This window comes from Rhineura floridana, chromosome 3, assembly GCF_030035675.1.
Source record: "Rhineura floridana isolate rRhiFlo1 chromosome 3, rRhiFlo1.hap2, whole genome shotgun sequence".
Lineage (NCBI taxonomy): Eukaryota > Metazoa > Chordata > Lepidosauria > Squamata > Rhineuridae > Rhineura > Rhineura floridana.
The window spans coordinates 109,144,231-109,170,650 of record NC_084482.1 but is presented as its reverse complement, the minus strand read 5'-3'; the positions used below and the strand labels follow the sequence as shown (position 1 = coordinate 109,170,650).

General features: G+C 40.6%; 1 protein-coding gene across 5 annotated transcripts in view; it reads right to left on the bottom strand.

Moving 5' to 3' along the window:
• Positions 1–26,420, bottom strand: part of CNOT6 (CCR4-NOT transcription complex subunit 6) — a 61,553-nt gene that overhangs the window by 6,690 nt on the left and 28,443 nt on the right. For 4 of the 5 annotated variants that reach the window (XM_061617291.1, XM_061617292.1, XM_061617290.1 and 1 more), the window contains 10 exons: positions 22,175–22,288; positions 19,421–19,607; positions 17,110–17,195; positions 16,545–16,649; positions 16,392–16,460; positions 15,303–15,460; positions 10,541–10,695; positions 7,065–7,219; positions 1,570–1,800; positions 234–436 (listed from right to left, as the gene is read on the bottom strand). In XM_061617291.1, the coding sequence (XP_061473275.1) occupies positions 234–436; positions 1,570–1,800; positions 7,065–7,219; positions 10,541–10,695; positions 15,303–15,460; positions 16,392–16,460; positions 16,545–16,649; positions 17,110–17,195; positions 19,421–19,607; positions 22,175–22,286 (1,461 nt within the window). In that variant the 5' untranslated portion in view covers positions 22,287–22,288. Of the gene's footprint in view, positions 1–233; positions 437–1,569; positions 1,801–7,064; positions 7,220–10,540; positions 10,696–15,302; positions 15,461–16,391; positions 16,461–16,544; positions 16,650–17,109; positions 17,196–19,420; positions 19,608–22,174; positions 22,289–26,420 lie in introns of those variants that run through there. The other variant, XM_061617289.1, reaches the window with a different exon arrangement.

Here is a 26,420-nt window from a genome sequence, read left to right as displayed (position 1 = left end):
TTAAAAAGACGTTTTTAAAGCTTTTTTTTTTAAAAAAATGTTTTTAAAGATGTTTTGTTTTAATATATTTTAAAGTCTGTTTTTATGATGTTTTAAAGTGTTTTTAGTGCTTTTGTTTGCTGCCCTGGCCCCTACTAGGAGGAAGGGCAGGATATAAATCAAATAATAAATAAATAAACAAACAAATAAATGTATAATACAGTAATCGTTTCCACTAGACTAAAGACTCTCACCTTGAAATCAAATGTGTAATTTGTATAAGGCATTAGGCCATTGTCATAGGCACTCTTCAACTTGAAACCGTGAGTAATCCTTCCATTGGTGGTTCCATTTTTCCCATTACAACTGAAGTTAGTAAGACTTTCATTGTATCTCAGTTCCTTAAAATCTTTATGGTTTGTTTCCACTCCACCAGTGCTTAAATATTCAACCACACCTATAGTGAAGGCAAAAAAAGGAAACTGTCCACCTTAAATACAATTGCATCCATCTTGATAGCATAATTAGTCTGAGCAGAAGGTACAGTTCTTATTATTAAAACAATTGTTTTACCCTCCCCCAAAGTATATATACATTGCACACTTTGACAAGGATTATTTAGGGACAAGATGACTTGATTAAGGACTAAGTGTTAAATTAGTTTTCTCTGACATAAAGGTGGGAAACCTTTGGCCCATTGGGGTCCTACTTTGGCCCATGAATCCTTTTTTTCAAAATCACACCCACCTGCCCCACATCTGAAATCATGTGGGCAAATAAAGATGCAGCTGCAAAGGAACAATCAGAAGCCTGAAGTGTGCCCTCCCAACTGTAACTTGGCAAATGGGCTCCCTACAGGGTGCCTCACTAGGAACATCTGCACTAGGAAGCTCTCCATCAAGAACTTTCTAGTACAGCCAATGAGCACAGAGAGCCATCCCTTTGAAGTCAGTTTGCAGGCAGCCTTCAAAATGGCCGAGTGAGCCCCTTTAAAGTTGTCATCGAATGTCATAATGATGCCAGGTGACTGAAGGTGGTCAGCCCTGCAGACCCGAAAAAGTTGGCCTGTGGAAGATGAGGAAAGGAAGGGTCTGGCCTACTAGACACATCTAATTCCTCATCCCCTGCTCTGATCAATAAACCCAGCCTCCCCCTCCCGAATTCATGTAGTATTGTAGTGTTTAAAGCATTTCCCATTAGCAATCCTTACAACAAACCTTAATGGTATGTCAGTATTGGGTCTTAGAGTAGACCCACTGAATTCAACTGAGTAGACATTATACAACATATTATTTCCATGTTACAAATGAATGGATGTGGATGAGAAGATAATGATTTGCTGAGATGGCAAGACTGAGCTCAAGTCTTCCAGGTTCACAGCTGTCTCTTAACCATCATCAGATCAATGTGTTTCGTTAATTCCACCTGCCCAGATTTACCACAAATCAACAGAAGTCTATCATTACTTAGTAAAGAAATCAGGAGTGAATACCATGAAGTATTATCCATGATGCTGTTACATTTCAGTTCAAGCAAATAAAGTGTACACTGTTTTAACATATAATATGTTAAAAATATGGCTGTGCTTACCTGAATCTGGCAAAGAATTCAGATCTGCACACAGTACAAGTGGAATTGTTGCATGTTCACCCGAAGCACCAGGCTTGAGACTCCGAGAAGCTTTGTCAATTATGTTCTTTACCTCAGAAAGGAACATCATGGTCTGAACCAGCTTCACATCAGAGTACTCTGGGTCCCAGTGCATGTGTGCATTTGCTACAAGAACTAGCTGTTTATCCATTCCAGGGTGCGGCTTGCCTGCTAAAATGGAATATAAAAAAACTTTTTAGATAGCAGAAGTGATACTTCACTACATGGGTTCCATTAGTGAAAAAGGCTTTTAAAATACTTCTAGAGAGCAAGAGCAAGTCAGTCATTAGCAATTAACTTGAACTTCACAAATGCAGGATTATTATTTTTTTAACTCAGTCAGCCATTTTATATGTTTAAAACAAAAGGGCTCTGTGCTCCCTCTGCTGGCTTCATTCCATTACTGACATGATAACTAACAGCCACAGCGATTAATTGCAAATAAGTTGTACACTACACTACTGCATACACAATTTTGTAGCAAACTCCATTTCAACACACACACACACACACACACACACACAGAGTTGTACTTTAACTGCAGAGTTGTACTTTAACTGTTAGACACTGCACTTTTCCCATACAGCATTAAAAGCAACCGAATTCTGCAATCTGGAAAGATACTGTCTGCAGTGACAAAGTGTAGAAGTGTTTACTTAACTAACTGAAGATATAAGCTTCATTCATCACCTGCACAGACAGCTTGTCATTCATACTAAGCTAAGCAGCATCTTAACTGCAGACCTGTGCAAACAGTAGAGCAGTCAAAGGGAAGGGATAGATGAAAATCATGGGCAATAGCCCCTCTAGGATGCACGCCTTAATGTGGTGAGGGGATTTAAGAGTATCAAAGAAGCTGAGAGCAATGCCATCAGGAATTTAGACCCAGAAGCTAGACTCCAAGCAGGGGCACCCAAGGTGGAATGGTCAAAGATGAGACACCAGACTAAGAAGCATCCAGACTCAGAGGAAGGCAATGGTAAACCACCTCTGAATACCTTTTACCATGAAACCCCTATGAATAGACTATCCAAAATGGAACACAAGATAATGCTGGAAGATGAGACCCCCAGGTCAGAAGGCACTCATCGAGTTACTGGGGAAGAACAACAGACAAGCATGAGTAGTGCTGTGACTAATAACGCAACTGGGTCAAAGCCAAACGGAAGCCCAGAGGCTAATATGCACAGATGCAAAAGGAGAGTCCAGAGTTGTTAAACATACACAATAGGAACATGGAATGTGAGATTAATTAACCAGAGAAAGTTAGAAATTGCCAAGAAAGAAATGTACTGTATCAATATTACAATACTTGGCGTGAGTGAATTATTTATTTATTTATTTATTTATTTATTAGATTGTTAGTCGCCCATCTGGCTGGTTATCCAGTCACTCTGAGTGATGTACAGAAAAAGCATACAAATACATTAAAACAGTAAAATCTCAACCAAGAATAATAAAAACCTAACCCTCCCCAAAGGCCTGCCTAAAAAGCCAGGTCTTCAAGGTCCAGTGGAAGTTCATCATAGCGGGGGCATGGTGGAGATCATTTGGGAGGGAATTCCACAAAGTGGGGGCCACAACTGAAAAGGCTCTCTCCCTAGTCCTCACCAGTCTAGCTGTTTTAATTGGTGGGATAGAGACAACGCCTTTTGAGGCTGATCTTGTTGAGCGGCATCCCTGATAAGGCTGGAGGCATTCCCTCAGATAGACTGGGCCGAAACCATGTAGGGTTTTAAAAGTCAGAACCAATACCCTGAAATGGGCCCGGTAAACAACCAGCAACCAGTGCAACTCCTTTAATACTGGAGTGAGTAATGGAGAGCAATGGGACACTTTAAATCAGGCAACTACAAAATATTTTATGCAGGAAATGATAAATTAAGAAGAAAACTGAGTTGCTCTAATAGTGAGAAGTGATATAGCAAAAGCAATTAGGAGCTATAACGCAAGGTCTGAGTGAGTGATATCAATGAGACTTAACGGGAAACCTATCAGCATAATCATCATCCCGCTTGCATTGGCTGCCTGTATGTTTCTGAGCTTTACATGGTTTGGGACAACAATACCTGATGGAATGCCTCTCCCGACACAAACCCATCCGTACACTACGCTCAACATCAAAGGCCCTCCTCTGGGTGCCTACTCCGAGGGAAGCTCAGAGGATGGCAAAAAGGGAGAGGGCTTTCTCAGTGGTGGCCCCCAAATTATGGAATGATCTTCCTGATGAGGTGTGCCTGGTGCCAACACTGTTAATCTTTTCGGCGCCAGGTCAAGACTTTCCTCTTCTCCCAGGCATTTTAGCATGTGTTTTTAAATTGTTTTTTTTAAGTGTTTTTAAATTTGTATATTTGTTTTTAATGTTTTTAATTGTTGTAAACCGCCCAGAGAGCTTCGGCTATGGGGCGGTATACAAATGTATAAAATCATCATCATCATCCAAGTCTATGCTCCAACGGCAAACAGAGAAGAAGAGGAAATGGAGAGATTTTACGCAGAAGTACAGGAAGATATTGATCACACACCAAAACAGGATGCTCTGATAATCATGGGGGGCTGGAATGCAAAAGTAGGGAACAGAGAAGAACTAGAAACTGCCAAAATGGGGCTTAGGAGATAGAAATGAAGCAAGAGAGAGATTTATTGAATTCAGTGAAGCCAATAATATGTTTCTTGCAAACACTTCTATTCTAAAATAGAAGAGGACAACAAAAAAGGTAGAACTTCTCCCAGGCATTTTAGCATGTGTTTTGAATTGTTTTAAATTGTTTTAAATTTTTAAATTGTGTTTTAAATTGTTTTTAAAGTATGTGTTTTGAATTGTATATTTGTTTTGATGTTTTTGGTTGCTGTAAACCGCCCAGAGAGCTTCGGCTGTGGGGTGGTATACAAGTGCAATAAATAAATAAACAAGAGCCCTATCCCAAAAGACTAGAGAAATGAAAGGGAAATTCAAACCAAGAGCAGGGATGTTGAATAATCAACAGGGTAACATACTGACTGACCAAGATAAAATAAAAGGAACATAGAAGCAACACACTGAGGAACTCTGTAAAAGAGATGCCAGGATGACAGAATCATTCATGGAGGAACCATATGAAAAAGAACCACACATTTTAGAATGTGAGGTAAAAGCTGCTCTTAAAATACTTGGAAGAAACAAATCACCAGGAATAGATGGCATACCAATAGAGTTGCTATAAGTTACTGAGACGGAATCTGTCCAAATTTTAACTAAAATTTGCCAACAAATATGGAAAATAAAACAATGGCCCACAGACTGGAAGCTTTCAATATACATCCCAATTCCAAACAAAGGGGACCCCAGGGAATGCAGTAATTATCGAACTATTGCTTTAATATCCCATGCAAGTAAAGTAATGCTCAAGATTCTACAACAAAGGCTCTTACCATGTATGGAGCGAGAAATGCCAGATGTACAAGCTGGATTTAGAAAGGGAAGATGCACCAGAGATCATATCGCAAACATATGTTGGATAATGGAATGGACCAAGGAATTTCAGAAGAAAATCACCCTGTGCTTTATAGATTACAGCAAAGCCTCTGATTGTGTAGATCATGAAAAACTATGGAATGCTTTAAAAAAAAATGGGGGTGCCACAGCATCTGATTGTTCTGTTGCACAACCTATACTCTGGCAAGAGGCTACTATAAGGACAGTATGTGGAGAAACCAATTGGTTCCCAATCGGAAAGGGTGTGAGACAGGGGTGTATTTTATCAGCCTATTTGTTTAATCTATATATGCAGAACACATCATATAGAAAGCGCGATTGGACCAAGATGACGGAGGTGTGAAAATTGGAAGGAGAAATATCAATAATTTAAGATATGCAGACGATACCATATTACTAGCAGAAATCAGTAATGATCTGAAACAAATGCTGATAAAGTCAAAGAGGAAAGCACAAAAGCAGGACTACAGCTGAACGTCAAGACTAAAGTAATGACAACAGAATATGTAACTTCAAAGTTGATAATGAAGACACTGAATTTGTCAAGGATTATCAATACCTTGGCATAGTCATTAACCAAAATGGAGACAATAGTCAAGAAATCAGAAGAAGGCTTGGACTGGGGAGGGCAGCTATGAGAGAAGTAGAAAAGATTCTCAAATGCAAAGATGCATCACTGAACACCAAAGTCAGGATCATTCAGTCCATGGTATTCCCGATCTCTATGTGTGGATGTGAAAGTTGGCCAGTGAAAAAAGTGGATAAGAGAAAAATAAACTCATTTGAAATGTATTAGAGGAGAGTTTTGTGGATACTATGGACTGTGAAAAAGACAAATAATTGGGTGTTAGAACAAATTAAACCAGAACTATCACTAGAAGCTAAAATGACAAAACTGAGGTTATCATACTTTGGATGCATAATGAGAAGACATGATTTACTAGAAGAGACAATAATGCTGGAAAAAACAGAAGGAAGTAGAAAAAAAGGAAGACCAAACAAGAGATGCATTGATTCCATAAACGAAGCCACAGACCTCAACTTACAAGATTTGAACAGGGTGGTTTACAACAGATGCTACTGGAGGTCACCGATTCGTAGGGTCGCCATAAGTCGTAATCGACTTGAAGGCACATCACACATACACGGGCAATAGGGATGCATAGGCATGACTGAGAGAAAACAGCGAAGTGAGGACTGATAAATCCTTCCGCAGCCTCAAGAATCTTTAATTTCCCCATTCCACTTAGAGTACTTGCTTTGTATGCAGAAGATCCCATATTTGATCCCCAGCATCTCCTGGCAGGACTGAGTTATGTCCCCTGTCTGAAATCCTGAAAAGTCACTGCCAGTCAGGGTAGACTAGACTGAGTTGCATAGACCAATGTGGGTGTTGTTTTGAAGTGGTATTATCAGGTGGACGCATACAATTTTGGGCAAAAATCATTTTCCATTTTGAGGCAGCATGCCCACTCTACATGCACCCTAACAAAAGGTATGCAAAAATCTAAGCTGGTGGTGGTGGGCAGAAACACGTTTTGTGATTTAGCAACTGTTTGCATCTCCTGGGGAGGTTCGTCATTTCACATCAAGTCCTTGAAACTGAGAAGCAAAGCCTGCTCCTATACATTAGGTAAGAGTTTCAGAGTCACCAGATCTGATAGATAAATCAGTCTGGGAGCTGTAGCCAGCGACAGCATATAAAGGGTGGTAAAGCAGCAGCAGTGCCCATCCAACAGCACTGCCATTCTCCAGGACTGGGATAGGGCAATGGCAAGGTTGGAGAAGCTTGAGCTTAGCAGCAGCTCTGCAGCGGCATGTTATGAATCTTTCCAATTACTTCACTTGTACTGAAAGCTACCTCTCCCCACTCTTTTTTTCCAAGGCAGTAAAGGGTACATGTTTACATGCAGAAGGTGGCTGCAGAATCTAATCCAAAACTGGACTTACAATTACTTACATGACATTTCTATTAATTCCTTTCGTAGCTCTAACAACACAGCAACTCCAATGTTATCTTTTGTCATTACTCTGTTCAGCATTGCTTCAGATCCCTCTGAGTTTGCCATAGCCAGCTGATTAAATTCAACAACATGCTTCTGAACCAAGGTGAACCTTAAAACAATACAGTGTATTCAAAGTAAGAATTGACATTATACCATATTTTTCATTGTATTATAATACGATTTATATATTGGATTTATTTAAGAGCACGATATCTGCACAACTAGCAGAAATGGGTTAATTACCTGGAGTTTTTCATTTTGAACATTATAACTGACAGCTTACCACAACTGTACACTTAGGGTGGTATTCAATGCCAGTCCTACTCAGAGCAGACTCACTGAAATTAATAGACATGGCTAACTTAGGTTCATTAATTTCAATGGATCTACGGACTGAGTAGGACTTAGTTCAATACAACCCATAGCTATTACCTAAAGGGGATTTCTGATCAGCAAAGGAAATCTGGTAAAATGCCCACTGTTTGGTTGGATGATGCATCTTATCTTATCTGTAGGGTGATAAGGTACTACCTAATAAATGGTTGTCTGTATTTCACTCTCAATCTGCAGGATTTTCTAAAGTTACAGACATTATGCCAACTTTTAGAAATATGCTAAGCGTGCACCAGCTGAAAAAATCTCAAGTTTAGTGGCCATCAAAAATGTCCACAACACATGAAAGCCAACATGTAGGCATTTCTTAAATAAAAAACCAACATCACTTTGCAAGTACACTAACCTTCCTATAATTATTTAGGTGATAATCACATGCACTTCCCAATGCTTTTAAATAAGAAATACTTTGTTTTAGTAGGTGCTGGACTAAGCATTTATGTAGTACTTTAGTGTTTTCAAAGTGCTCAACACACATTCTCTTGGTAGATTAGGGTTACCTCCATTTTGCTGGATGCTGGGGGGGGGGAGGATTGAGCCTGTATGGTGGCTGGGAAGTCATCCGGAGGGTGGAGGTCGCAAAGAGCCAAGAGAAAAATTATTTATTAATTTTCAAACTTCATTAATGGCTGGTCTGTGTGCCACCAACCTGTGAGCCATATGTGTGTTGCCACCTCAGCCTCCCCTTCCTTTCTTCTGGCTGACACAGTCAGTTCCCAACACATAGCAAGCTGAGCAGCATGGCCTGTGAGCAAGTGAGGCATGTGATGGTGAATGCATCAAAAGAAGGGGCCGGCTGGGCAGATGCAAACTCCAGTGCCTCTCCCCGCACTTTTGTCAGTGGCAGTGAGGGAAGATCAATTGAGCCGATTGGCTCTGGCTGTAGAGACAGAGGGACCCTGGGAAGAGGTCACCTGCCAAAACATTCACCCACGAATACACGCCTGGGCACTCTTAAAAATTTCCTGTATAGTAAACTTATAGTTTAAGCCTCAGGAGGGGAGAGTGTTCTTGCACTCGGGTCCTGCTTGCGGGCTTCCCCCAGGCACCTGGTTGGCCACTGTGAGAACAGGATGCTGGACTAGATGGGCCACTGGCCTGATCCAGCAGGCTCTTCTTATGTTCTTATGTTCTTAATGTATACATGTCCACTCAGAAGTAAGCCTCTTCATATTCAATGGGACTTACTCACAGGTAAATCTAATTGCAGTAATCAGACCAGATTAAGATTCTGTTGAAGTTCTGAACCTGTACTACTTCTTTTGGAGTGGGGGTGGGGGAGAACATGTGTCTTTATAGTACAAAGATGCATCATTCTGGTTAAAGGAAGCAAAAATGTATGTCTATAATAACCAGGTCTATTCAGAAATGTCCTATAGAATTCAATGAAGTTTACTCCCCAATCAGCTCACAGACTTAGCTACGCTACCTCTTTGTTATACTGTATTTTGCCATTAGAGTGTTACTATCTTGATAATAAACAATAAAAAATAAACACTTGCATAGCACTGTCAAGAATTCAAAGACTTCATCTGCTTTATCTAGTTATAATCCTTGCAAATACCCTGTAATGTAAGTAACTAACTATTCTCCACACTGCAGATAGGGGGGTTAGGCTAGGAAAGAATGGCTTGCCTAAGGCCAATTCATAGAAAATTCACAGCAAAAATATTTGAATATGTATTTCCCAATTCATAGCTCAGTCCCTTAGCCACGGTACTATACCAGCTCTCTTAACATACAATTTCAAATAAATAAATAAATAAATAAATAAATAAATAAATAAATAAATAAATAAATGTGACCTCTAGAAGAATGCTTATTTCATTAAATCTCAAACTTACAGTGAACTCATTAGTAGACTGCCTATCCTTAGATGGCTAAAACACAACCACTCATGCATAAAAGGGCAAAATTGGCATGCCTGGAAAAACTCTCAGTTAAAAAAAGAAAGAAATGGGGGGAACTAAGGGGGAAAACCCCCAGGGCTGTGGAGTCGGTACGCCAGACCTTCGACTCTGACTCGTCTATTTTTCTACTGTCCGACTCCGACTCCTTCATAAATGGCAAATGTATATTAACTAGTAATAACTAATTTACTGTAGTAAAATGGTAGCACAAGGCATTTCATCACCACCACCTGAATCCAGAGGTTGGAAAAGTTACTTTTTAAAACTATAACTCCCATCAGCCCCAGGGATTGGGCTCGTGGGAGTTGTAGTTCAAAAAAGTAACTTTTCCAAGCTCTGGATTCACGTGGTAGTGATGAAATGCCTTGTGCTACCATTTTACTACAGTAAATGTGTTAATACTAGTTAATTTACATTTGCCATTTATGAAGGAGTCGGAGTCGGTACATTTCTACCGACTCCGACTCCACCCAAAATTGCTCCCGACTCCAACTCCACGACTCCGACTCCACAGCCCTGAAAACCCCAAAGCAGCCTAATGAGCGGTGAGCATGCTCAGGGGGCATGGAATGCTGACTAACTGCTGGTTGATGGGATACAAAACCATGGTGTAATGGAACCGAGTGTCCTGGCTCGGCATAGGTGACTGAGTGGAACCTTGAGCAGGAGCACTCTACTCTGCAACAAAATGTTGCAGGTCTCATTGTTTTTAGCATATATATTATCAAAATGGTAGAACACTTAGAATTACACATCTTTAATCAGTCCACAAAAGCCTCAACTATTTACACATTTCAATCAGTATGAAAAATGATCCCATACTAACTGTTCCTCATCCCCCCAAAAGCTGCAAAATATTAGAAGAATTCATAAAAGGCCAATATTTTCCTTCATATTTCATAAGTGGACATAATTTTACTATCAAAGTTATCCAGTCCTAAAATAACTGGAGTATGACTAGATTCCCAAATCACTGAAATAATGTTTTTGCAACAAGAATAATATAATATAACGTAACTGAAGATAAAACTATAGGACTGCCTCAGATTTTAATAAAGAATAAATAAAAAAACTGATGTTATTGTCATTCACTGTAGCATGGGGAAAAGATACAAGTTTTAGCTTACTTTTCTGTCTTGAAAAATATTGCACAACCATCAACATGTTTTCTTTCTTGTTCTGACATTGTCCTAGCTCTAGATTTTGGACTAAAGAATCCATTGTATCCACGTTCTTTCAATTCTGCTAGGAAAAAACTGTAATACTGCTCAGTTTCAACCTCCTAAAATGTAAGATAGCATAAGAATTAGGTACGTTATCAGATGCACAATGAAACTTTAAAAGAAAAAGATTAAATCCGTAATGAAGATCCAGACTCTTCCAAATTACAATTTTAAAGCAGGACTTTCAAATTATGTTCTTTGACAAAGAGAAAAGACAGCAAATGACATAAAGGGGGACGAGAAGCAGTGTTAGGATTGATTTATTTTATTGCTATGTATCTATAATTATGTCTTTCTGTAGGACAGTTTTGTGTGGCTCTGACTAGTCTCCCAACCAGATACAATAGGCTCAATGAAGAGACAGGAATCCTTCTCCAGCATACCTTGCTTCCATGTGGAAGTTCTGAGCAAGCCACCTTTCCTACAGGTGAGAAGGCCTAGCACAGGGGTACCTAACCCTTTTTGGCCAGAGGGCTTCACTGAGGGTTGGCCACCTCTCTGAGAGCAGAGAATGGCTGTGGCCAATGGGGCTCACACACTCCTTTCTGTTTTCTAACAATTATGATGTTGCACCCAAGGGAGAATTGCCACTTTTAAAAGGTAAAAAGAAGTGCCTGATTTTGGAAGAGGGCAGGAGACTACTGAAAACTGCTTCATTGGTCAGGTCCAGCCCATGGACTCACTGTCTACTGCCTAGCAAATGGTCTTAGATCATTTGATGCTATCACATTGTTCAAGCTAAATGGGTTTAGAGCCATGTTATTTATTTATTTATTAGATTTATATTCTGCCCTTCCTCCCAGTAGGAGCCCACGATGGCAATGTTGATGTAAAATCAAAGGACCTAGGTAAGAGATCATTGGAAGCTCATGCTAGCTGCTCTGAGATTTCTAAGGAAGAGTTGGACACCTCCAGGAATGGACTGCAGTGGGAAGAAGGAATCTGTGAAAGCCAACTACCCCACTTCTGCTGGTGGAAGCATCACGAGTGGTACTCCACTCAGTGGATGGTCCAAGCCAATATAATGAACTGTCATCAGATTAAATTATGGATTAAACCAGAACATAAACATAGTGCAGCCATAAGTAAAATGTGCCATTTTGGCATGCCAGCAAAGCACATAGCTCCAGATGAGTGAAGTAGTGAAAACAGTTGTACAAACACTACAAGTTGATTGGGCAGTTTCCCCTTCCCCTCCATCTAAATTTCACAAGAAAATAAAGGCAGTAGATGTACTCAAGCCAGCATCAATAGTGACTAATGGAAACTGTCTAAAATCCAAAAGGTAACACATACCAGAAAAAACAGTGGGATAAGCAACTGCATTAAACATAAAGTTAGAACAGTCATACATTTATAGCATATAAAAAGGACCTAATGCACAGGGTTGTTGAGATCAATAATGGGGAACAGCTGCAGCACTGGGGAACTAAAGACTTGCCCTGGGAGTGAGTATCTGAGCATCTGGGTGCTTGCTCCTCTGGGTGGCTGTCTTTTGAGACAGCTGAAGTCCCTGGTAAGTGCTACAGGGACAGGGACCCCCTGCCTGACCTTCTCTCCACAGACAGGCTGCAGTTAATCTTGCAGCCTCTTGCATCAGCTCTTGGATGGGTCAGGGGGTATAAAAGCCCAGCTGCCCTTGGACTGCTGGGTCTACCACAGGTGGGGTCACCACCAATGGGTTGACACCAAAGGGAGTTGCCCCTTGGGAAGCCCATTAGGGGGTTCCAAGGGTGAGGGTGCTACCCCCTTCTATTTTTTTTTTGAACCAATCTAAAGGAGATTGTTAGTGGGGAGGATGTATGGTGCATGTGTAGTTCCTGCGCAGGGTGAGAGTCTGTGCAGTGAACTGAATGATAGGAGAAAGTTGCCAGATGCCTTCAGAGTGAGAGTCTGCAACTAGCAGAAGGCTGGCCCTCCCTGGATATAAGACGCAGGGGGCGGGAGTAGATGTGCACTGTGTAAAAGATATTGAGTGGGTCTGACTGTTCCCAATCCTCAGAGGCCTATTGGGATAACTGATTCAGGTAGGTTTTCTTGGTGGGCTCTTGTTCAGTCCACAGCATGTGGTTAGGATTCTTAGTTAGGAGGAACATGGGTGATGCCACCGCAATTTCAGTGATCATGGGTAGAGGGAAGTATAGCCATGGGAGGTGGTGAATTACCATAGAAGACGAGGGCAAGGCTATGTATGCCTTGTTCCTTGCTCCCACTCCTCTCATGGACGGGTTCCTTGTTTCTCATCTCCTGTGCCCACTGGCCTGTGTGTGTTGTTTAACACCAGATGGGTACACAATAAGACCACACTAATCCAAGATCTGATTGTGGATGAAAGTGTCGATTTGGTGTGCATTACTGAGACCTGGGTAGGTAAGCTGGGAGTTGATCTGACCCAGCTTTGCCCACCTGGATACTCGGTGTAACACCAGCACAGGCTGCAGGGATGGGCGGGAGGAGTTGTTGTGGTCTACAGAATTTCCATCTCTGTCACCAAGAAACCACTCCATCTTGAAGCTGTCTGTGAGGGCCTGCACCTGGTGTCAGGCAAAGGAGAAAATAAGCTAGGGTTGTTGTTGATGTACTGTCTACCCTGCTGCCCGGCAGCTTCTCTGACTGAGCTGGCGGAGGCCATCTCATCTGTGGTATTGGAGAAGCCTGGAATGATAGTCCTGGGTGATTTCAATGTCCATGCTCAGGCTGCCTCTAGTGTTTCAGCTCCATGGCCTCCTGACGCACCGGGCAGGGCACACCCTCAACTTGGGTTTTGCTCCAGATGGAGGAAGGGATGGTCTGGAGATAGGGGTGTGGATGTCACCCCAATGTCATGGCCAGACCACGTCCTGGTGAAGTTTAGCCTTATGGCTCTTATCCTCCCCTGCAGGGGAGGTGGACAGATTAAGATGGTCCGCCCCCAGAGACTAATGAAATCCACTGGATTCCAGAATACCCTGGGGGAGTTCCTAGTAGAGCAGGTGACCCTGTTGAAGCCCTTGTCATGCTGTGGTACAGTGAGGTGCGTCTGGCTCTTGACCTAGTTGCCCCCGAATGCCCTCTACGGCATTGTGGAGCCTGGTTTGCACCTTGGTACACCAGTGAGCTAAGGGCAATAAAACAGGCTGGATGACGGCTAGAGCACAAGTGGTGAAAGAAGTGCTGTGAGGCTGATTGGGCATGAGTAAAACATCATAACTGTGTCTACTCTGTGGCGGTGAGGGCGGCGAAGAAGGCCCACTTCTCTGTCACCATCGCATCCTCAAGGAGCCATCCAGCGGAGCTTTTCTGTATTGTCAGAGGTCTGCTGACATCAACTCCAGGAAATGGAGTTTTAGACCCTTCAGAGGCCCACTGTGAATTGTTTGCAAGGCACTTGAGGGTAAAGTTGCTCGCCTCCATAGCAATCATGATGCCCCATCCACATCTACTGTAGTCCCCAGTGAAGTGTCCAGTGCAACATCTGCTGCAACTTCTTGGGAATGGTTTCAGTTGATGTGGCCTGATGACATGAACAGGTGCCAGCAACATGTCCTCTCAATCCTTGCCCTTCTTGGCTTATTAATGCTTGCCAAGGGGGTTTGACCAAGTGGATCCAGGGTGTGGTCAATACATCGTTGCGGGAGGGAGTGGTTCCAGCCACCCTGACGACTCCTGAAAAAACCCACCCTAGACCCATTGGTTTGCAACAATTACTGTCTGGTCATAAATACTCCCTTCTTAGGGAAGGTAATTGAGAGGGTTGTGGCACAGCAATTGCAAGTACTCTTGGATGAAACAGATTATCTTGACCCATTCCAGTCTGGGTTCAGGCCTGGTTATGGGACTGAATCAGCCTTGGTTGCCCTGATGGATGACCTTTATCAGGAGAAGGACAGGGGGAGTGCGACCCTTCACAAAAAGCAATCAGATTAATGCACACCAGAAAATATACACTAGACTAGTTTTAAGACAGAAATGTGCCACAACACTAGGAAAAACAACCAGATCAGAATATAAGGAACTGCATATTTTAAGAGACAATGGAAGGAGAGGGGTGAGAAAAGAACACGAAATGGAGAAAAGGACAGGGTACCTGGGCAGAGTTTTGATCCATTTCAAACTATTTTATATACAGTTTTGAACTACTGTTGCTCGAGTCAAGCTCTTAAGATAGGACAGACTATAATTTTTTAATAGAAATAATAGAACAGAATTTCCCTGGCATGGTGAAATGTGCATTGACCAGCAAGGTTGACCCTAATTCCTGTTTTCTGCTTCAAGGCCTGTGTAATCCCCGACAGAGAAGCAACTCTTTTCTCTGCATCTGGTAGTTTGGCACATCATCTGCAGCCATGCAACCCAGCCTTCTAACAGATGGAAGAGCAAATAAATCTCCACACAATAACGATAAATTGGGAAATGACTCTTCCTACCGGGGGGGGGGATGAAAAGAGCAGCAAACATTTAAGCTTTATAGACTTCTTTTACTATTCCCCTGTTCATGTTACTGTATTATTGGAACTTCAACCAAATAGTTCAGAGCAGAAGCTGAGGGCTGATTTCAGCTACAGAGGCTTAAGAGCACATTGTAAATGCCACGTAATGCCTTATACATAGACAGAAAATTGTTTTAAGTTAAATACATTAAAAATGGATGAGAACATAAATAAAAAGGAACAAAGTCATTTCTTACCTGAAGACTTATGATATCAGCATTACAGCTTAAGATTTCCTGCATAATAGCCTTTTTCCTGTATTCCCAGTTCAGAGCCCATGATGGGCAATAGCCATATAGCTGCCGAGTAGCATATTTATCACAGAGAACATTGTAACACATGACAGAAAACAGGGCTGTAAGATATGAAAACAATTTTCACTTTTCCTTTAAATATATTTATCAGCTTTAGGCTTTGATTTAGCTCCAATATATATTTGAACAGGGGACCTATAATAAAGTGGCATTATTTAGATTTTCTCTCTATAGAATCTAAGTTTGGACTTCCACCTTTCATGCAGTGAAATGTATTGGTTCAATCTACTTTAGAATGAAGCACGCAACTTCCCTTACAAGGTCAATAGCTGTTGCCACAGCCAGCAGAAAACCAGCTTATATTAAGAAGTTAAAGAACTTTTTCCAAGATGAGGGTAACCCTTAAAACTACTTAGAAGCTCTTACTGAACTTTACATCTAAATCAACTGAAGCTTTGTTTCGTAACCAAGCTACAGGGCTATGCACATGTATCTGGATGTAAGCCCCACTTAAATCAGAAGGGCTTAACTTATGAATAAACATGATGCATAGGATTGGGTTGCCAAATGAAGAGATGGGTCTATATGGTTTGAGGCCATACCTAATTCTGATTTTAACACCAACTCATGTTTAAGAATTTGCTTCCAAAAGATGCTATGAATGGCTGTATCGCTGTGAGTGGACAGCATTTAGTAATGGTGGCAGTGTTTTTATTAAGATAATTTCACAGACTTCCATACAATACAATAAATATACATATGGGGAAGTTCTCTTTTTTTAAAAAAGTATAGTTCTGTCATGTAAATACATTAAGTAAGTTTTGACAACATGTATAAACTAATGTATTACTGAAAGTATTTTTAAAAGAATAAAAACAAGAGGTAACACCAAAATGCTTCCGTTTCTAACAATTTAGACCTTCCCCTCTAAAATGCCTACACTACTGGCTATAAGAAAGAAGGGAACTGGAAAGAAGATGCTCAGGCAAGGTAATTGGAATAGAAAGAAAGCACAGATTTCTTCAGTTATACCTGTTGGTCTTGTTCGATCTGGTTCTTGCAACATAATCCAAGATCTGGGAGGTGGCTGCTCTGTTGAAACTATTTGAGGAAGACAAAAATAAATGAAATAAAAGATATTTATTTTACATGGCACAAGTAAGTGTGCTAGGAGTCACTACTTACTTCTTTTTGCAGTACCTGCCAGGTTATCAAGCAAATAATTCAGTAGCCTTCTTGTTCCATCTGGTTCCTGATAGAGATTCAGAATATCCTGCGTAAGTGGGTTTCCTGTAAAAGTGTTTGGGAAGACGGGGGGGGGGGGAAATGAGACATCAAGAACAACACAGATCTATGGGTTTTTATTTTTAAAGCTAGTTTCTGGGAAGCTCAGTTCAGGACAGTGCAAGTAAGATTTTTACTGAACATCTCAGGTTCTCAGTTCATAGAACTATCACCATATTGGAACAGTTGGGGGAAGGGAAGAGAGAGAAACTAGATATAACTAATATAATAAGGACTCCAGGCTTGAACATGCATGAAGGAATGGTAAAATTAGCTCAACTTCTTATTAAGGAAGAAAAATGTCCTAAAACAGAATGCAGTCTGGAAATTTGTAAAAAACAGTTTCAATGCTTGAATCTTAATACGTCATTTCCAGTTTAGGTAGCCTGAAAGGGATGGCTGGCTGAGGAATGAGATCAAATGAAAATTGCAGACAAAGGGCAAGAAAAAAAGTAAAAATTCATACCTTTCAAACCCAATGTCTGTAACTGAAAGAGTTTTCCCAGCTCAAACGGTAGAACTCGTAACAGGTTGTTATTTAAATGGAGTTCCCTATTAGCAAGTCACATGAAGACAAAAGTAGTAAAATATATATAGTTATTTTAAACTAAAATTGTTTAACTACAAAAGAGAAATTGTACTAACATAGCACATTTTAAAAACAATGGAAGACTGAATAGCAAGGATTATTGATCTTGCAGAAGTTAAAGAGAATATTAAACATGATACATTAAAACAAACTGACTAGCAAGTCTTCTAAATGTAATCTTGTTAAACTATTAGTGAAGTAAAAACAATGGACAAACTACTCATATAGTCAGAATTACTAAATAAATGATATCAGGAGCTAACACATTAAATATTTTTAACACAGTAGCCAACCACCTTATGTTAATTATAAGAAAGCTGGGCTCTTCAACACTTTTTTTAAAAAAATGAATTGCTCAGTTCACTGAAGCCACCATTTCCTGAACTTCTTTTCATCACAAGCAGCTACAGAGATCAGAGATATCTTATGGATTTAGCCTTCAATTTACTGATATACCATTTCGACTGGCTTTTTAATTTTTGTAAAAAAACTGTGCTAGTTAAGAGCACTTTGTTCAGTGGGCAGCACACAATGCAACTCCTGAGGAAGACGAGATAAAAATAAAAGCAGGCAGTTTTGCTCACTAAGGAGAACACCTGCAAGAGGATTCCACTCATATCTTATTGGTCATTGTCACCTTCTATGGCCATGTGAAAATGCAAAGATGGCAAACTGAGCAATTAAGGCAGGATCAGAGGAGACCTCTACCAACTGTAAACTCCCTATCTTCTGTAAAACTGCTTACTCAAATAAACACAGAAGGGAGAACACTAATGCATATGTACTTCCCCTTATGCTGCCAGGAAACATAATAAGCAAGCAGGTCCTAGCCTGCAGCCTGCTGAAATAAACCAATGTGCTATTCCCTTCCCGTGGTTCATGGATAGCCAACCTGATACTCTCCAGATGTTGTTGAGCCCTGTCATCCCCAGCCAAGCATGGCCATTGATCAGGGATGATGGGATTGAAGTCTGAAACCATCTGGAAGGCATCACGTTGGCTACCATGGCCCTAGTGCAATGCTCTAAGTGACTGGACTAGAAGCTTAGATCAGCTACACACTTTCAACAGCCTTGGCTCTCTAACTAATAATTGAGGGTCTGGTTGGTCCTCTGTTGAAGCATATCCTGAAGTGCTCTTCCTTTGAGCACAACCCCCACCCCCATAATCATTTTCTTTTCCCCTAGATGTGAAGAAGGTGCAGGAACAGGAGGTGGGAGACAAGATGGGATGCAGCAGAATGGGGCAAGACTTTCCCCCCTTCTTTGCTCCTCCCTTCTCCTCACCATTCATTCATTCATTCAGCATGTTATGCAGTGGAAAAACTTGACAGATTGCCAGACACAGCCTTGCAGCAAAAGGAGGAATACAATGGAACTTTTTCTAATATCAGAGATACACAAGAACAGTATGGCAACACAGAATGGAATACTATCAGAAAGGTACTAGTAGCATCTTTGAGGAACACATCACAATAATGACACACAGAGAAAAATATTAAGCATTATGCAGTTTTTCCGACTGTTTTTATTTATGACCAATATGAAGCCACTTCTTTATGCATAACTGAATAGCAAGGCTGATGCTGCTTTTATCCTGGTTTAGAAATCACAATTCAGTCTAGTCATGGGGATTACCAATAAGCCAGCAGGGGAAAAGAACTATTAAAATCAGTGTATCAATCCCTATTTTGGGGGGAAAACACTACACACAAGATTACAGGATTTCATGAAGAGACAACTGAGGACAGCAAATTTGGTATTTAGTAAATATAAAGCTTCCAATAAGAAACAAAAATATGAACAGCTGTTTACTGGCAATGAAGGATAATGATATTTTTAGAAAAACTGTGTGAATTTTTAAACCAGTCATCTAAGTTCAAATTGATTCCTGATCCAAAAGGGCCATACAACAACCTCAGAGCCCAAAATGGAACTTTATCTTTCTGAAAAGCCGTCTCCTCTCCCACAGAGCGGGGAAAGGCACCCCAGAAATTCACAGCAGGCTCAAAAGTGAACACCATGTATTTCAGTCCTCCCTAATCATGTGAAAACCGATTGCAATGCAAACTGGAAATAAATCAACCAAGAAAAAGCTGACATGGAATAGTCTTCTGTTAAACTATAATATAAAATAATGCAGAAATCCCGAGTGCCTTCACACTGGCCTCACAAATGAGTTTGTTTACCTGAGTGACACCATGTTTCCGAGCTCTGCTGGTAAACTGCGGATTTTATTAGATGACAGGTCCAAATATACCAGATTGTGAAGCTTGGCAATGTCTGAAGGAATACGGGATAAGGAGTTGTCACTGAGATGCAAAGCCGTTAAGTGGGTCAGTGACCACAAGGATGAACTTAGGCTTCTTACTTTCCCTGAAAGGCAACAACAGGAACAGACATTTTATGGCTCATCTCGCTTTGGTGCAAATCAATCAAAACGGCAAAACAATTTCTGCAACTATCTCCTTCCCCTTCCTGTGCCAGATACTTCAATTCAACCTTCAAAATGTCTACTAATTTATGTTTTATTTTAAAATATAGTTCAACTGATAATTTGAAATACTGTTCACTTTTTTTGTTTAGTTTTGGGAAACGTATGGGAATTCAGGGATTTTGTCCAAAAGCGATTAAATGTTTCACCAGAATAAAGCAGAAATCAGAGGTAAGCAAAATCAAGCAAACAATTTCGACAGTAGCTACCAATTCATGTTCCTGATAGAAGAGTGCGTGAGAGACATGGAGGGATATTTTGAAAAACTTAAGTCTTCCAACAGAATCAGAAATACTTTTTAGAATACTTATGTTCCAGAAACTATTTTTTTAGGAGTAGGCATCACATTTTTGTAGTATAGCCTCTGTACTAAGTTCAATAAATATTTCAAACTCATTGATATCAGAATCAAATTTCCGAGGGAAAGTCAACAGGAACTGGGGGAACAACCTGGCTCGGGATGACTTGCCTTTTAGGAAATCTCAAGTCACTAAACTATGGGGATACTAGAACTTGGAAATTATCATAACAAAGAAAAGAAATAACAGTCATTTTAAAAGAGACAAATGAGTTGTAGGAAAAACTGCATAGGAAAAAGACATTTGGAGTGATATCAATGTACAGTTTTTTATATGCAAATGCTAGAGACCTTTAAGCAAAGCGGGGAGAAAGCTGGGGCGTGGTACTAAAGGGGAATATAGATGCAGCAGGATTTAGGAAACATGGTAAAGTTATCCCTTGCTAGACAGAAAGGCCAGGGAAGGCCTCATTGGAATAGTGTTGATCATAATATCAAAAAGCAGAATAGACACCAAGTCTCATTATGTAAATATGAGTAGGATTCCAGTCCTAATTTATTTATTTTTATTATTTATTAAATTTACATCCTGCCCTTCCTCCCAAAGGAGCCAAGGGCAGCAAGCAAATTTTTAATAAAAACCACAATTAAAATAAAACAAAAATATATTTAAAAAATTTAAAAACTGTTAAACACATCTAAGAACAGTAAAACACAATAAAACATATAACCAAACTATGTGTCTGGATAGGTCCGCCAATGATGGCTCCTGCCTAATAACAATAGGCAGGGATTTCCAAAATACAGGTGCTGTCACACTAAAGGCATGATTCCTTAAAAAACACAACAATGCCGGGGACATATCCCTCCCCTGACCAAAATGATGGGGAATGAAATCTCAGTCGCCTGAGAGATGGAGGTTTCGTTGAACCAAATGGAAACAGTGACCACAGCGCTATCAAATTCAACATATACATAAATGTATATGCCTAGAAGTCCAGCATAGCCACACTGAATTTCAAAAGAGAAAACCTATGAAGAAAAACAACTAAAAAGATTAAAAACAAAACTATTAAATACAGCAGAAATCAGGGAGGCACCTGAACCATTCAGATACCGAAGATGCGTAAGTATTACTGAAGAATAGGGAGACTGCAAAAAAGCTAAACACACTGCATGTCTCAGTCTTGCCTTGCAAAATGTTGGACAGATGCCTATACCTCAACTGCTTTTTTGGTCTGTCATTTTGCTGCTGTCTGGTGCTGAGCTAAGCCACAGCTTAATTTAGTGCACCATCCAAACCCAAGTTTGTGGTTTAGTTCTCTCTACAAACCATAAGAGGTAAATCGTAGGACAGAGGTTCCCAAACTTTTTTCCCCATGGACCACTCGAAAATTACTGGAAGTCTTGGTGGACCACTTAATGATTTTTCTGCCTGTTGTAACAATTGTAATGCACTGTGCTAGATGCTGTATGATTTTTAATTGTATTTTATTGCTTCTTTTATTTCTTGTATTTTACTGTATTACAATTTATATTCCATAGAATTCAAATTGTAATACAATATAAGAAATAAAAGAAGCAATAAAATGCAGTTAAAAATCAATGTGAGCATTTAATGCAAACATGCTGTGGACCACCTGAATCAAGCTCACAGACCAGTTTGGAAACCCATGTCATAGGACAAACCTAAACTGCAATTTGTGTTTATCTGAAGAGCACTAAACCAACCATGGCTTAGCTCAGTGCAGCACAGAAGCAGAACAATAAGGGAGGAGCAAAGTGGTTGCAATCGCATATTTGAGAGGCCATGCATTTGTTCCTTTGCACTAAGCCATATTTCGCTTAGCTTTATATGCAAATGAGGGCTCTATGTGATATTTGTAATGCTTGACTTGAAATGTTACTTTTTTTTTTTACAGAGATTCATTCTTTTACCAAGTAAAGTAGACTTTAACACAGTGTGTTTGACAGAGGGTGGAAAAACTCAGTTAAGGGATTGGAATTAATACAAATAAACATGTTTTAGGTTTAAACCAAGTTATTTTACTAGAATGGTTAACAAAACAAAAGTTTATTTTTTTTAAAAAAAAAACAATAGAATAACTATTTGCCACCCTACTCACATGTACCCAATATATCTCCTCTTACCACTTATTTCCAACTCTGCCCAGTATGATTTTTTTCCATTGGCTGCTTCCTCAGAGGACATAATTGTGTACATCCTCCGTGGGTCAGGTGGATCGTACTTTTCTTTGGGCATTCCTGTCAAAAATAATGGAAACAAATGTTGTTCAAAGAGGCATAGCCAAGACAAAAGTCTTAAGAGAAGCACCTCCCTTCTTTTAGATTGGAACACTGTTAACATGCTGATCTTGGATCAAAACAACAATTACTATTATTTCCAACCAAGCAAAGTGAAACCTGGTCCTCACTTCTATACCAGTTTCATATCACCCAAACTCAGATGACTCAGAAAAAAATCAAGGCACTTAAGAATGCTTTAAAAAAATGAAGTTGACTTGATATGACTAACTCCAAAGCCTCCAAGTCACATATCAATCAATACCATGTGCAGAATGCCCACATTCAGCTTAATGATTTGGAATGTCCGCATTTTGGATCAGGAATGAGCAGTGGAGAGCAGGGGTAGGGAACACGAGGCCCGTCTCCAGGTCCCTCTGACCCTCAGGACACCAGCCCTGGTTCAGTGCTTTCCTGGAGTGATTTTGCCTAGCTGGAATGTGCCATTAACTGTGATCATGCTTCTTCATTGCCTGGAATGAAGGATGGAGGGTGTGTGTGTGCATGTATGTGCAGAAGTGTCTCAGCTTTGCATGGCTGCAATGTAGCCTACTGTACCAATGCAAGAGTTGTGGTTGTTACTTTGCCCACTTTTGCCACATCCATTTTGCCCCCAAGTACCACTGGCATTTGGTCCCCAAAAGGCTACCCGTGACAAAATGTGGCTCTCAAGATGAACAAGGTTCCCCACCTCTGATGTAGGGGGAAGGAGAAGGGGGACTGCATGAACCCAGGATTCATTTCTACTCATTCACAATCTTCCAGACCATGATTTGAGCACTGCCTGAATGTGACCAGTGTGTTGCTATGGGCAGTATTCAACTAAAAATATCCCTTATATCCCAGCTTGATCACTGAGATCATCTGCAGGAGTGGCTCCGATCATCCCCCAAGTTGGTGCGGCTCATTTAATATTGACATGAAATCAAGCCTTCAGTGTCATTCGGCCCAGGTCTCTGGAATGCTCTGCCAACAGAGATTCAGCAGGAACCTTCCGTTTTCAATTTTAAACATCTGCTGAAAACCGCTCTGTTCCGTCAGAGAGATTAAGAAGATGCCTTTTTGCAGACCTTTGTTTTTATTGTATTTTTAATGTTTTTATTGTTTGGCTGTTTGTATGGTTGTTTTAACTTCTTTGTAAACCATTTTGATGTTTTTAATGAAATAGCAGTATACAAATATATGTATAAATAAAATAATAAATAAAAAGTGTAAAGGTCAGCACTAGTGCAACAGGATTCCCCCCTCTCCTCCTCCCATGCTGCCCCCAAATCTGCTCTGAACGGTTGGGGAAAAACTCAGAACAGATTTAGTGGGGGCATGGGGAAGGAGAGGGGGGAATTGTTCCGTCTACACAGTATTTCTCCTTGCGCAGTGAAACAAACTGCTTAGTGCTACAGTGAATACAACCCAAAGTTCTGTACAGTGACTAATCCACCAGTGCTTTCCTGATCCAAGGTGGTATGTGTATGCGCGTGTGTGTGTGCGAGAGAGAGAGAGAGAGAGAGAGAGTTAAAAATACAAGAGGTTAGATTATTCAACAATCCTGATCCATTAAATCTGCCACTACTTGGCATTATATCAACTAATCCCATAGACACTAAGACTTCTGATAAACAGGATTCCACACTGTACGATTATTTCTGTTCTCATACTGAAAGATGGGAGTGAATTTAAGGTGTTAATTCCTTTGTGCAGAGGATCAGCACTTGCTTGACTGAAGATGGGAAAATGTCTGCCATACCCCTTCCCCAGGTCACTCACTCACTCCTGGCTTTCAGTGCTGAAGAACAAGTCTGTGGCCACTATGAAGTAGTAAAAGGTATGTCTATGAGACAAAAGCTTTGCAACAAACATAAAAATGTTTAAAAGGCATAATTAATTTCAAGATCCCTCTCTCTTACAAACAATATAGTCTTAAAGCGCTCAGGTTGAGGCCAGCAGCCAGCTTGGATCCTTAAGTACTATTCACTAACAGGCAAAAAACCTTGCAATTTAAGAACGTACCTAAAGCCAACAGATATTTCTATCGAACTTTAAAAAACAGGGAAATTGGGCAACTATTGAATGCACCAGGGGAGCAGGAGACCCGACCTCCTCTATGAGATATTGGACTGCCCTACAAATTGGTCAAAATGCAAACACAATTTGGGTTGGTCTTCACTTCCTGTGTAGCATGGAAGAATTTGGTAACATGTGCCTCTGAGCATATGGTGAGTGGTGGCAACACCTGCCATCTCCAAAGATGGAAAATTAAGATTTTTGTATGTTTGTTGGTGTTCTTACTTTGCTTCATTCCTGTGTTACTAATGTTTCTACAGAGAATCTAACCTAGAAAATTATATTTCTCTCATCCTAGAAATCTGTGTCAAATCTATTTTTATTAATTTAAAAGCCTTTCTATTGGTCAATGCCATATGATGGTGAAGACAGCCTTTTATGTTTCAAACTGGAGATTATGTTCTATTTCTATTTTAGGTGCATTAACAGTTGAATCTGAAACTGCAGTTTAATTAACATCAGACGCATTACAGTATGTTGCTACTTAAGCAATGACTCTAGCTGTTTGGGGGGGGGGGAACTTGGCCTGCCCAAGATGCATGTTTTCAGCCTGCTATGCTTAAGCTACTCCACTTAAGGAAAGGTGGGAATGGTCAATTAAAAACATAGAGCACACCTAAAAATTTGCTGGAATATATTTCACCTCCCACTGTTGTATCTTGTGCAAACTGAGACAGTCCTCATGTCCGTTGGAAACTATTCTGCAGAACAATCAGTGCCATTATTCCACAATTGTTTTTGGAACTTTTTTTTAGTGTTGCAAAGTGTTGCTATACTTCACATATTCACAGAAACAGAAGCAAAAGAAAATGATTTACTACAGGAAGCTTCACTAAAATTGCAAAGTAAATCAGACATATTTAAAGTGACTATCTGGATGATATCAACTGTTTTAATATTGTTGCTTCCTCTGTGCTAAAACAGGACCAGAACAGCACATGTCTTGTTTCTGTTATTTGGGCTGATTACAGGTGTTGCCATCACTCACCATATGTTCAGAGACACATTACCAAATTCTTCCAAGCTACACAGCAAATGGATTGGACTGTGAAAGACCAACCCAAATTGTATTTGCATTTTGACAAATTTGTAGGGCAGTCCAATATCTCAGACAGGAAGTCCGCTCTCCTGCTCCCCTGGTGCATTCATTATAGCTGCCCAATTTCCCTGCTTTTTAAAGTTTGATAGAAATATCTGTTGGCTATAGCTCCGTTCTTAACTTGCAAGGTTTTTTGCTTATTAGTGAATTTCTCTACTTTTTAATCCGGGAGGTATGAAATGGGATCCTGTGCAAGTTTGCTGAGAGTGGATTGATAATTTGCATGCTTATTGAGTTCAGTGGGATTCACTCCCCTGCAATCATGCTTAGGATAGGTGAAACTGACCACGGGGAGGGAGACCTGGAGTGGGCAGAAGGAAGAGAGGAGGAGAGAAAGAAGAGAGGAGGAAGGGAGAGGAGAAGGAGGGGAAAGGCAGGTCTGATCATTTGGATGTTTATTGAGTTCAGTGGGATTTACTCCTATGCAATCATGGCTAGGATAGGTAAAACTGACCATGGGGGAGGAGGAAAGGGAGGGGAGAGTAGTGGGAAGGAGGAAGGGGGGAGAGGGGAGCATAAGGAGGGGAAGGGGGAAGGAGGAGATTGGAAGGGGAGGGGAAGGGATGAAGGAAGGGGGAGGGAAGGGGCAAAAGGGAGATGATGGGAGGGAGGAGGAGGAGGGGAGGGCAGGTTTGATCATTTCCATGCTTTTTGAGTTCAGTGGGATTTACTCCTGTGCAATCATGCTTAGGATAGGTGAAAAACTGACCTGGGGGAGGGTAAGGGGAGGAGATTGGAAGGCTGGGCACTGGGCAGAGGAGAAGCCCCCTTTTTTCCGAAAGGAAAACATTGTGAACAGCGTCATTCTTTTTCAGGGTTTCCCCCACTTTTTTATTCTACAGCAGGTACATGTAGCCTTCCACCCAAATTTAAACCACAATTGTTCCTGGCCACATCCACACCAGACCTTTATTTCACTTCAGAAAATCATGT